This window comes from Numida meleagris, chromosome 2 (genome assembly GCF_002078875.1).
Source record: "Numida meleagris isolate 19003 breed g44 Domestic line chromosome 2, NumMel1.0, whole genome shotgun sequence".
Classification (NCBI taxonomy): domain Eukaryota; kingdom Metazoa; phylum Chordata; class Aves; order Galliformes; family Numididae; genus Numida; species Numida meleagris.
The window spans coordinates 3,452,713-3,465,141 of record NC_034410.1 but is presented as its reverse complement, the minus strand read 5'-3'; the positions used below and the strand labels follow the sequence as shown (position 1 = coordinate 3,465,141).

At 45.1% G+C, this 12,429-nt stretch overlaps 1 protein-coding gene across 3 annotated transcripts in view; it reads right to left on the bottom strand.

The window, feature by feature from the left end:
- CRHR2 (corticotropin releasing hormone receptor 2) overlaps nt 1–12,429 on the bottom strand; it is a 138,069-nt gene that overhangs the window by 41,584 nt on the left and 84,056 nt on the right. For all 3 annotated transcript variants that reach the window (XM_021388439.1, XM_021388441.1, XM_021388440.1), the window contains one exon: nt 28–145. In XM_021388439.1, the coding sequence (XP_021244114.1) occupies nt 28–145 (118 nt within the window). The remainder of the gene's footprint in view (nt 1–27; nt 146–12,429) is intronic.

Here is a 12,429-nt window from a genome sequence, read left to right as displayed (position 1 = left end):
TGTGACATGCCACCTCCGAGCACTTACTTCATTGCTTTCGTGTATGTTGTGATCTATCATTTGGAGCAGAAACCACATCACGTTTCTCAGGATGAATGTGGTGATCAAATTCCAGTGGATAATATTCCGAAGGCATCTGATACTCCTAAACAGGGAAACAGATTTAAATCATTACATATATTGAATATATACGCATACACACTCACAAGTATATAAAATAAACAAGCTAATTCTGTTCACTTGCCAAGTTCCTCGTAATCTATCCCCATCTATAACATGTCTTTATGAGAAAGGAGGCTCTCCAGCTCCATGCTCAGCAGTGATGGGCTGTGAGGATGTCTGCAGCATATCTTCACCCACAGGCATTACTGGGCCAGGCCCAATTCTCTGGATCTCCGGGTAAATGGCACAGCCAGTGCCAAAGACAAGAACTGGACTTTGCAGTGTAGTCACGATGCAAATAAATGGTGTAAATACAAAACAGCAGCAGATAGATGGCAAAATATGTGGTGCTTGCTATACATCGTTCTTCCAGAAGCCACGCAAAGCCATGTACAACAATTTGTTCTGATGACATGAAGGGCTCCCTTTGACAGATTCTATTCAAGCAAGTGAAATTGGAGCTACTGGAAAGACCCAAAGGTCCAAATAGCCATTTCATCCTTGATTATTACTTTCGTACTCCCCAGTCTCACCAGCTCTATTACAGTGCTGACTGGAATTGATAAGACCCTAAACAAGAAGACTGTGCTGGAGTCTGCTGCACTGCGCACCGGAGATTTGGTGACAAACATCCTCTCTGGACTGGCAAAACTGGAATCATTTACATTTGATGGTTCTCTCTGAAGGCTCAAACAGACTAGCCCATGCAAAATTCAAAGTTTTCAAACCCATTAATGTCATAGCTGCAGTGGCTCTGGGAGGCAGGCGGTGCATGGAAGCATCGTGCCAGCAACTGGAAGTATCACTGCAGCTAGACAGAAAGTTACTGATGACAGATTTGGTCATCTGAGACAAGATCCTTTGTCCTCTATGTGAAATCATAAAGGGAGGTGAGTGCCAAGGTGCAGTTTTGCAGTTGCCAAATGCTCAATGAACCAACCTTGTCTTAGCTAAACAAAAAACTCTCCAGCTACCAGAACAACTTTCACAGGGGTTCAAATAGCCAGTGTGGTTCCTGGGATCATCAGGTTAGGATTCTCCACTTGGCATATCAGTGTCCCTGCTTGTAACAGAAGCTATCAGATAACATGGGACACATGCAGAAAGTGGTGTTTCCAAACCTGGTTAACTGTAACTGGCAACTGCTCGTCTCATTGACAGCAAAGATTCCTTAAAATGAGAAGGCACAACAGCCTTCCAGTAGTACAGTAGCCAACATAGCTACTGCCTCACGTCTTTAATATGACAAGCAAGCCAGCTTCTTCATAACAAACATCATTTTGTTATCATAAAACTCTACTGTACTTTTCCTAGGACCTGATTAGTCGACCTGAGGGCCAGAAGCAATTCCGATTGCGTTCTTCAGCCTCACAACCCTCTCAAAGATTTCACTGCAATCCAGCAAAAAACAAATGGGAAACCTCCCACAAACAACATACTGCAACATACACAACGATGCTCCAAGGTACAACCCTACAAACTCTGTCAAAGCAGCTTCTGAGCTTAACAACTCATGCTCCAGGTATCAAATCCGTTATTTGGTTTTCAGAGCCTCAATGATTCATGACTGGAGTCAATTTGGAAAAAAAAAAATCTCCAGCTACTGACATCCATTCACTTCTATGTAGGCTACAGAAGCAAAAAGCATTGCTCTCAGGTAACCTGTGCTAGCAGGGGACCTGTCAGAGACATTTTGGTTCTTTGAAAACTTCACTTCTAGCCAAAGGCCAGGGTTCGTGGTTAGGCCTTCAAAGCATGCAGGCAACCAACATCCACTGCCTTTCGTGTTGAACCCCAAGAACCCACCTGGCTCCTTACAGGCTTTGAAATACAGTATTAAAGTCTGTTCTTTGTTGAGCATTCTGCACACAAATGTCCTGCACCTTCTGTTCTTCTAAATGTCTTACTCACTTCTATCAAGTTAAGGATTAGCAGATTAGTCTGAAATGCTGTTTCAAGGGGTGGGGAAGGAGGCAGGGGACTAAAATTGAGGTCAAACAACAGAGGTGCTCTCATGAAACTAATTGCTTTTGAGAACTGTAGCTGCAAAACAGATCCAGCACCCTATGCCTCTGCTGAGATGTAGTTTCACCATCCCCTATGTTAGGACATCACTAAATCTGGCTGGAAGAAGCCTGATTCCCACAAGGCACACAGCACAACACTGGACTGGAGAAGAAAACAGGATCAAACTAAGTTTCAGGCCTTTTGGTAAAGTTCTTAGAAAGAGCTTTCCTCCTAGCGGGATCCTAGTCATCAAAATCACATTCTTTTCTGTGCCTTGGAATACAAAGACAACCCTAGCATATACTGTCCTCGTCGTCTTCGCCCTCAGTTCTGCCTCTTGCTTCACACTGTTGTCTTGTTTGCCCATCTCTCTGCACTCAGCATGGACTTTTGTTTGGACTGTAGATGCTTAGGACAGAGAGTGACTTTCAGTGATGTCTGCTCAGCACCAAAAGCAAGAGTGTAGGGTCTGTGCTGGGAGCTCCCAGGCTATACAGGGAATAATGAAGATCAAAATTGCTTGTCTAAACAAAAATGACAACACAACGCATTACAACGTGATGAGGGAAGATATGGTCCTGGTGTAAAATTAAGTATAAATGCAACCAACACCTGGAGTTTACCAATACGAGACTTCAAACTTTGTCAAATAATGCTTTGGACATGAAATGTGGACAGTTAGCTCCCACATCCACAGCTGGTAAGCAGATGCTTTGACCTGCTAAAAAGATGCACGTCTTGGAGCCAACAGAGCAAGGCAGAACGAGCTGCATAGAAAGCATTTTGCTGTCCCATCTGCTGTTCTTCCCCAGTCACATTCCAACCTACTTCCCTGCCGTGGCACAGGTGAGAGGCAGGAATTGCTTTTGTGATGGCTGGGCCACTGCTCTGCCAGGGTAAATAGGTGGCATCTAAATGTACAGCAGTACTCTCAGGCTGAGACACGTATCACAGAATGGCTCAGGTCAGAAGGGACCTCAAGGATCATCCCTGCCAAGGGGTGCCAAGTCTGAATCCACCACAGAGTTTCTTAGTGGTTCAGACAGTGAGGTTACCCCAGACATGGAACAGTTATCATTTTTCCTCTTTTGGTTTCTGTGTTTCTGTCTCCTAACCAGTGGTAGCACAGAACTCACAGTGGCCGTAATGCAATTCATAGCCAAGGGTAGGAAAAGCATGAGAGAGAAGCGTGTCAGATTCATGCTGGGCAGGGAGACACAGCGGGGTAATGCAGTGTGTGGAGGCTGCAGGGCACAGCAATGAGAACTGTAGCTAACCCAACTGGTACAAAAGGAAAAAGCTCCTGCCAGCCACCTGTGCAAGTTTTTCTCATGTACAGGCACTGCTGGTAAATATTAGCATGGTTATTTACTACGGATAAAGCACTATGAGGGATGCTGGTTGAGATGAGGGTCCCCAGAGCCTACCCTGTGCATAACTTCTGTCTGCGTAGTCAGATGAGGAGTCTGAGGTGGACAAAGGACGAAGGATACGCAACAAAACTGCAAAGAAATAGGAGACCTGCAGTGCATCTGCTGTTTGGTGGAGGGACAGAGCTGGCCTGTTCATATTTATCACAGAGCCAGATGGAGAAACTCATAATTCTCGGAGTCGTTTGTCTGCCCCAGGTATTTTCTTGGCCTTTAGTAGTTAGAAGCAAGCTTAAACTTACACACCTTAATTTACTTTGAGATACTACTGTTATCCATTAAAATGACCTGTCCTCCAGGGAGGCCAAATAGTCATGAGAAGGAAGGAAGGGGTGATTGAACCGCTGCTTCAGATATAACCGAAGAGCTTCTAGGAAGAAACTGTAAATTACAGAGCCCTTTTAAGTCCCCCAGCCTAAAATACTGGATGACAGAAGGTTGCATTTTCATCTTCATGTCAGGTATCATAGTTTCTGCCATTTCTGCCTGTTTACAGCCCTTGCTGCCCATGGAGGTGTGCAGCCCCACTTCCAAGACCAGCAGCACTAGATGCCATCCCAGTGAGCATAGAATCATGGAATGGTTTGAGTTGGAAGGGACCTTACAAATCATGCAGTTCCAGCCCCCTGCTGCGGGCTGATTGCCCCCCACCACATCAGTTTGCCCAGGGCCCCATCCAGCCTGGCCTTGAGCACCTCCAGGGATGGGGCACCCACGGCTTCTCTGGGCAGGCACATCACAGGGGAGACACCATGCACTGAGGCGATGGATTTTCACTAGAAAAGCCTTTTCCTCAATTTCCCCGATCCTTTTCAGACAAAATGAGTTGGTCGAGACCTTGGCTGAGCTCTGCCCCTAGCTTTTCCCTGGTGCATGGGTCCCAGGGCAAAAGGAAAGAGAAGTGTTGGAGCAATTCAGTCAGAACAGATTTAAGGACTGAGGCCAAAACATAAAAACATTGGAACTTTCATATTCAGCCAGACCAATGAGCCGTGTAGGCTGAGGCCATCAGTAAAAGGCAGTGCTCCTGAAGTAGCACAGTTCATGCAGCAATTTCACCTCTGGCTGTGCCTGAAAGCAGACTTTGGGCCTGACCTATCCCCCTGAAATGCAGCAAGCAAGCAGTGCCAGAAAAGCTGTATAGGTTACACTGAGCACATGAGCAGGCAGAAAGAACAGGGCTTCCTTGGAAAGGAGAGAAAGAAGATGCATTCTCCAACTTGAAGGGAGAATACCACTTCCCATAGACACTGCTACTGGAAGCATCTTGTCTCTGAGAATGAAAGGGTTTGCTGGCTCCCTGTTATTTCTTAACAAGTGGTGCTGTGCCCCTTGCTGAGCAGGTCTCTGTGCTGGACAGAGCCAGACAAGGTGATCTGGGAGCCCACATCTCCCACTGCACACACACACACACAGCCCCATAACAGCACGAGCTTCAGCCCTGCAGCAGAAAGGCAGATGCAAAGAAGCAATTAAGGTGAAAGCAAACATACTTCTCACTGGCCCTCCTAACTAGTAATCAGAGGCCAGGTGTATGGTGGGAAATTACACATAATGACCTCGTTATTTGATTTGAGAACAGATCGTGTTTCAAGCTCCAATGTCATTTTCTGATTTAATATCATACCCCTGGCATCCTGAATCGCTTGCTGTGCAGGGTATCATAACTGGGCTTCCATACCAGGAATGAGCTGCAAATGAAAAGAAAGGAAATTTCTCCTGCAGTTGGCTGCAACCTGTGTCAGAAGTGGGCAGAAAGAGTTTCTGATTGTTCGTAGAGAAAAGCACGCTCTGCTTATTATTTCAGTCAAATGATTTTAATTGCACGATGTGGTGTGGAAAGCAAAGAATTAGAAAATTCATTCTTTGGACTTGGGAAATGCTGAGAGCTGAAAAAGCAGGAAAGTTATCAGTTGTTCCCATGCAGGTGATCTCCCTGAGTCAGGAATGGAGGTCTGCCAAATGGTTTCTAGAAAAGCACTGATAAAACTCAGTGTAGCCTTTCTGTTGATTCATGCTTTTTCTTCTCACTCTATCCACACAGTGGTATTTTTTCCTCTGGGATGTTCAGAGCTACTATTTTCTGATTCAAAGCATGACACAAATAATTAACATCAGCAATCATCATCATGTGCCGGCATGGTTGAAAGCTAGCTGAATTCGTAGAATCATCTGCACAGAAAAAATGCAAATGATAACTTTATTAAAGCAGCTTGGACGCCTTCTACTAATTCATGTAGTATTCCGTTAATAATGATGTTCAATTAAGTGCCACCCCGAAGTCTGTCTGAAAACAGTTGGCATGAGAAATCTGTGAGCGCTTAGCTGGAGTCCTTCCCACTCCGTGAGCGTTGAACAAGCAGGAAGGAAAACCATGGGCAATACTAACAGAAAGCATTTGTCCCCTTCAATCTTTTCGAGGGCAGGGAAAGCTTGTGGCCAATCCATACATGGCATGGAGCGGGAGGAATACCTAACTGCAAAGCTATTTCCCAGGCTGGGTGTCTGTCACAGCCTATTTGTTCTCATCCACATGGAGCCCTCCCCTGAGGTCCTCATGGTTTCCCCTGTGTGCTCATGTATATATTCTGGTATTCCTGCTGCTTACAGATGGGAAAGGCAGCTGGAGAGGCTGGCAGGGAAAACGAGTTTCTTGGTGGCAGTTGCCTAGGGCAATATAAATATTCCCACATGAAACACAAGGGGCAGTTGCAAAGGGAGAATGAAAGCCACAGTGCTTTATTTTGAGGGCAGGGGTGAGTTGCTCGGGTGCACAGGAGAAGCAGCAGCTTCCACCGGTGCTCAGGATGGGCACAGACACTAAAACGAACACACTGTGCAATGATCTGTGCTCCATTCAGCCTTTTCCAAAGTCTAATTCTCCTTAAACACAGCGCACAGGGGCTTCTGCCTGCTGGTAAGTCAAAAAGCACTGATGTTCCTTGGGTTCGGAGGCTGCAGGCAAAGTACCCATGAGCATGCCGAGAATGAACAGGATGGGTAACTATAGGACATTACCTCAACCTGTGCAGAAGCTTCCTTGCAGCCCAAGAATTTTTGTTTCCAATGACACACTATCTTAAGATTAGTAGATGCTCATAAATTAGCCACGGCCCTCTGAGGATGACACCTCTGCAGATAGAAAAAAGGAGCAAACTCTAAGGTAGTGATGCTGCTGTTCACAATCTCCTTGGCCTCGTTTCCTTCAAAACATGGAGTGGGAATGCTTCATTACTGCCCAGGGAGGTGGTGGAGTCACCATCCCTGGAGGTGTTCAAGAACTGGGGAGATGTGGCACTGAGGGACATGGTCAGTGGGCATGGTGGTGTTAGGTCAATGGTTGGACCAGAAGATCTTAGAGGTCTTTTCCAACCTTAATGACTCCACGATTCTATGATTATTTTAGAGTATCTGGCAAGGAATTCAGGGAAGACCACATAAGATCGTTCATAACTTGCTGTTTCCAAGTACTTATTCCTGTGGTTGGCCTACATTTGTTGGCCTCATGGTGCTCACTGCCTGCAGAATCACTGAATATCCTGAGCTGGACGGGTCCCCAAAGGATATGGAAATGTTTCTCTGTTGCTCAGCCTGGGCACCCTCACAGGAGCCTGCTGCTTCCAGAACACACAAAGGCAGCCTACACACTAGAAGGAGCATTTGCGCCCCATTTAGAGGTGGCACAAACCAGGGATTTTCTACCTCTATTGACAGAATAATATGATGCAGGAGATTTTTGATTAGACAGAAGAGATGGTGAGAAGGTGCTGAACAACTGCAGTGGAGTTTGTGAGGGATACAGATGTGCACTTCCTTGGGTGAAGATGGAAATCAAATCTTTCAGTGGTTAAGTTCCAGCAGGTGCTTTTTTGGTGAGTAGCTCTGAACATTCAGGCTTTAATACATTCTGACTCTCTTGCCCAGAAATGACATAGGGCGTGTTCCTTAACGAAGTAAATGGCACTCTTGAGCATTATTCATATCTAAGAAAGAAAGAAAGAAAAGAAACAAACGTCCAAAGACCAAACTTTGCTTTCCTTATTTCTCTGAAGCCCTGGAAATGTTGCAACGTTTGCCCCACTGCTCCCAAATCCATTCCACCATCATTAATAGGAGAACAGAACATAGGCAAGTTTTAGCCAATCATTCAACACAGATCTAGTCTTGCACAGGGCACTTACAACCAGAATTTGAACAGGTCTCTGCCCATCTCCAAACACTGTCTTGTGGCTAAAATCTTAGCGATATCAGAGATACACCTCTAGGAGCACACTGTAAGCTCAGGGTGGGAAGCAGCCTCCAAACTCCAGGCAACCATTGAGTTAAAGGCCTTCATAACTTCTTGAAACTCTAGTTTGACTGCAAGTTAATTTTTTCCTCCATCACCTTGCTCCTGAACCTCTTTGCTCTCTCTAGTTTTGAAATCATCCTATAATATCCAGTCATAAGTCTACCCATGGAGTGTTTATGCTATGTCCTCTTGCACCAATCTTGCACGTGATTGTAAGTAGCTCTCTTCTTTCTAATCTTTATCCAACAGTCATGTATTTATAATCAGCAATCATATTCTTTGCCAGACTTCACATTGTTAGTCTGTAGTATTATTATTTCAGGTACAGCTTATGAAACCTCCCACATCGTGAGCATATAGCTCTCTAGGGACACTTTTAATTACTCGTATTATTCTAGGACTTCAGGAGGGCTCTGCTCCTTTGTGGTTTATGTAGGCTCTATACAAAGTGTCTAAGGAAGGAGCGATACAGATATGAGCGGGGAGTGATTAAGAGCAGTGGAAAGCAAAGACATTGGCCTAAGGCTAATCAAAAGGAAATGCGCTTCTGTCTTTTATCTGATTCCCCAAGACAAGATATTTCAGAACACAGAATCAAAGAACCATAAAACGGCTTGAGTTGGAAGGGACCTCAAGGATCATCAGGTTTCAACCCCCCTGCAACAGATGGCTTCAAGCAGTACAGACACTTCAAATGTTTTGTACTCAGAGAAGACCATCTGAATGCATACGTGCTTATTTACAGAGCTCCATCGTTTTCATTCCTGTCTTGCTTTGAGAAATTTCACACTTCAACACTACGTGGCTGGACAGAGTGCTGTCTTCAAATCCACAGCCGTCACCATCCTCCAAACGCATACTCTTCAATCACCAGTATTTATTACAAAGTTTAAAAAAAGCCCGGTACCTGAATCATCTTTAAAAGCTTTGATATTCTAAGTAACAGATAGAGCAGATTGAACAAGGGTAGGTGGAAAGCCTGAAACTGAAGGGAAAAACAGTGCACTAAGGAGAATGTATTAATTTTAGTTGATGCCTTATCCTCGGACTTGCTATTTTTCCCTTGCTCCATGACAGAAAGGTACCTACAGCAGGACTGCAGGACTGCACCTCAGATCTGGAGCCTACTCTGCTCTAATCACATCAGATACCTCATGACTTTTCAGTAGGAACTGCAGAGACCACCTACCCAGCTGAAACATCATCTAGGCTCTAATAGCCATCAGATCACTGCTCCATGAAATCATGGAATCACAGAATCATTAAGGTTGGAAAAGACCTCCAAGATCATCTAGTCCAACCGCTCAACTACCACCAATAATGCCCACTGACCACGTTCCTCAGTGCCACATCTCCACGGTTCTCCCACACCTCCAGGGACAGTGACTCCACCACCTCCCTGGGCAGCCTGTGCCAATGCCTCACAACTCTCTCTGTGAAGCTAACTTTCCCTAATATCCAACCTGAACCTCACCACAAGCGATGTGAGAGAGGAGACCGACTCCCATCTCCCATCCTCTCAGGGAGTTGTAGAGAGCGACAAGGTCTCTCCTGAGCCTCCTCCAGACCCAACAATCCCAATTCCCTCAATTGCTCCCTGTAAGACTTGTGCTCCAGACCCTTCACCATCTTCACTGCCCTTCTTTGGATGTGCCCTACGACCTGTAGCAGCAGTCTCACCAACTGCGTGCAAGAGTGAAGATCAAGAGGCAGTTCAAAGAAACTTGGAACAAGAGAAGAGAGAAGGCAATAGATCTTCTACTCCTAAACCCTGGGAGCTGATTAGAATTAAAAAAGAGAGGTGAATATGTTGCTGAAAGAAAGAATAATAATAATTCAATCTCACAGGAGAAAAAATGTGAGGTTTCAGTAATCTAGCTGTTATTCCAGAAAGAGAGGGCACACTGCCTTGCAAAATAAAAATTCAGATGCCTTAAAGTGGAAATATAAAGCGGTAAATGAAGAAGAACGGGAAAGCGAAGTTTCCCTCATCCCTTCAATTTACTTTCATTACTAACACACCAGCAGAAAAAGATGCTGTGCCAATGCTTGCAGCTTTTATTTTTATAGAGTTGCCTTTATCCCGCAACCTGTGCAGGGGGACCTGTTATTTTCCATCTCCAGTCTATCTTCCTCTAAGTGCCATCCTTCTTTATCAGATTCAAAATGCAGCAGTGACTTAGACATCTCCCAGAACAAATACACATCTTGGTACAGTCGGTACTTCTGCTTTGGTCACTACTGCACAAATAACACATCTGGAAATCAAATCCAGCCAGGTCACTGCTGGCAATTGCCATCCCTTTTTTTTGATAACAAGCGAGGAGTTTCACAAGGAACTCATACCCACCTCAGAGGCGGATAAAACAGCACCCTAACAAGGAAAAAGGAAGGAGAAAGCAATCTGGGTTTCTGCATTCTCAGCAACAGCAAAAGAAACTATTAGTGAAGTGTTTCAATTCTTCTTCTTTTCTTTCTTCCTCCTTATCTTGGTCGGTATTAACTTTAGCGGGGTTCTTCCCATGGAAAATTTCTGCTCTAGCAGTGTGAGAATGTGATTATGTGGGAAGGTGAGCCCCATGTCAGCAGAAACTGCTGTGTGCACCTGAGGGATGAATTAAACCTTTACTATTAATGAGGAGAACACACAACCTACGAGACTCACAGCAGCGCAGACGCATTTAACGACGCCCTGCGAAGTGCACTGAGCAAACCTCTCCAGATCCCGTGCTGGAGATCAACACGGCTCTACAGCACACTTGCCTTTACCCACCAATGCCTCATTTTCCCTTCTCAGCGCATTTCTTCTTGCTCGTGTGCTTGCAGGTTTCGTTTTGCCTTGTAAAAACGGCATGGCTGTTAGACTTTTTATAGCACCTACAGTTAGACCCTGAGGAACCATCTGTGACCCAGATCTTTAGAAGAAACTTCAATGAATCATTTTTATTCAGTCAGTATGCCAACGATAATCATCGCCTCTCCCATCAGCTGGGCTTCACTTTTTGGTATTTAGGCACTGAATGAAATGTTTACTTGCATTTTTTTTTTTTTATTACAGCACCCAGGAAGAAGGCTTATGACAGAGCTGGAGAAAAAAAAGGTTAGAGTAGCTCTTCCCAGTGGAAGGGAGTCCTTGGCTGAGCCCTCCTCCCTTCTCAGCTGCTTTAGGGGCTCCTGATAACACAGAAGCAGATGGCTGTTGATTTCATTGCTTGTTGCTATGCCTGAGCTCTCTGCCCCTCAAAACATCCTTCAGTGTAAAACTCCCTGGGGTTTAGGACAGCAGAACGCTTCTGCTGGTGTGGTTGTGAGCAGAGTTCAGAGGGCAGCATAAGGAACTGAAGATGGAACTGGGGAAGAGATGAGCCAAGACACATTGGAAGAAGAAGGACTACATCCAGTTCTTTCCCCTTCCCACTTCAGCAGAACGGAGGACTACACCTCCTGCAGTGCAGCAGATTGGGCTGGGGCAACAACAGTGATGGAGAGACTCACCTCCAGAAGCACAACCCCTCTCACTGGCTGTAACCAAAGCAACATTTCTTGCCACTCCAGCCAGATACTAAACCTGCTCTTGAAACCTCCAATCTGAGAGATCCCCCAGCCCTTCCAGCAGCTGTTCCCCAACACAGCAGATGTGCTCCAGTCTATTCCTTGAGACAGGATTGTCTTTGGGGCTCTGTGTGCATTAACAAAGCAAAGGGCAAATCAAGCAGATGATGAGGGAGAAGCCTAAAACTATGCAGCTGCAGAATTCGAGCCTTCCTGGAGGTGTACTGTAACTTCACCCTCAGCAAGCACCATGAAGTAAGGTGGATGGGTGCAGTGGGCAGGGATAAGGAAACGATAAATTTCCACTATGGGCCAAGATAAGAAATCATCAGACCTTGCCCTGAAGGTTCATTGTGTTGGTTTTCTTTAAGGCAGGAATTATCTACATTCCTATTGTGTTGAGGGACATAGTTTAGTGGGATCTACTGGTGACATGTGGACGGTTAGACTGGATAATCTTGGAGGTCTTTTCCAACCTCGATGATTCTGTGATTCTCTCATATCACCCAATTAGCAGATGCCTTCTTCTGGCCCAACTAAAGCAGAAAAAAAAAAAGCCCCAAATAACAAGACTCATTTATCAGAACTGGTTTGCTCCTGGGACACTTTTCAGAGGTAAGGGTGATAAAGACGTGCATAACCTAGAAAACACGTAGGGGAAAACTGTAATGCACTCTGGACTGCCTTTATTGGAGCATCTTTACAACTTCTGAAAACAATTTTGTCTCGTCTCTGCAGAAATAGAGATAACTCATGCTGGACAATACAGGCTTGGAAGTTATATCAGAGTGACTGCATGGTGCAGTGGAAGTGCAAAGAGATGGAATATCTTAATTCACAGCATGTACAGGAAACTACTTAATTGCAGCAGTCATTCCTCACACTGCAAAATATAAATCTTAAAATCAAATTTAAATAGCAGAAAAGCAGTTTAAAAGAGATCGGCTAGGCTCCTTTGGATAGAAGCTGGGTACGTTTATCCTGAAT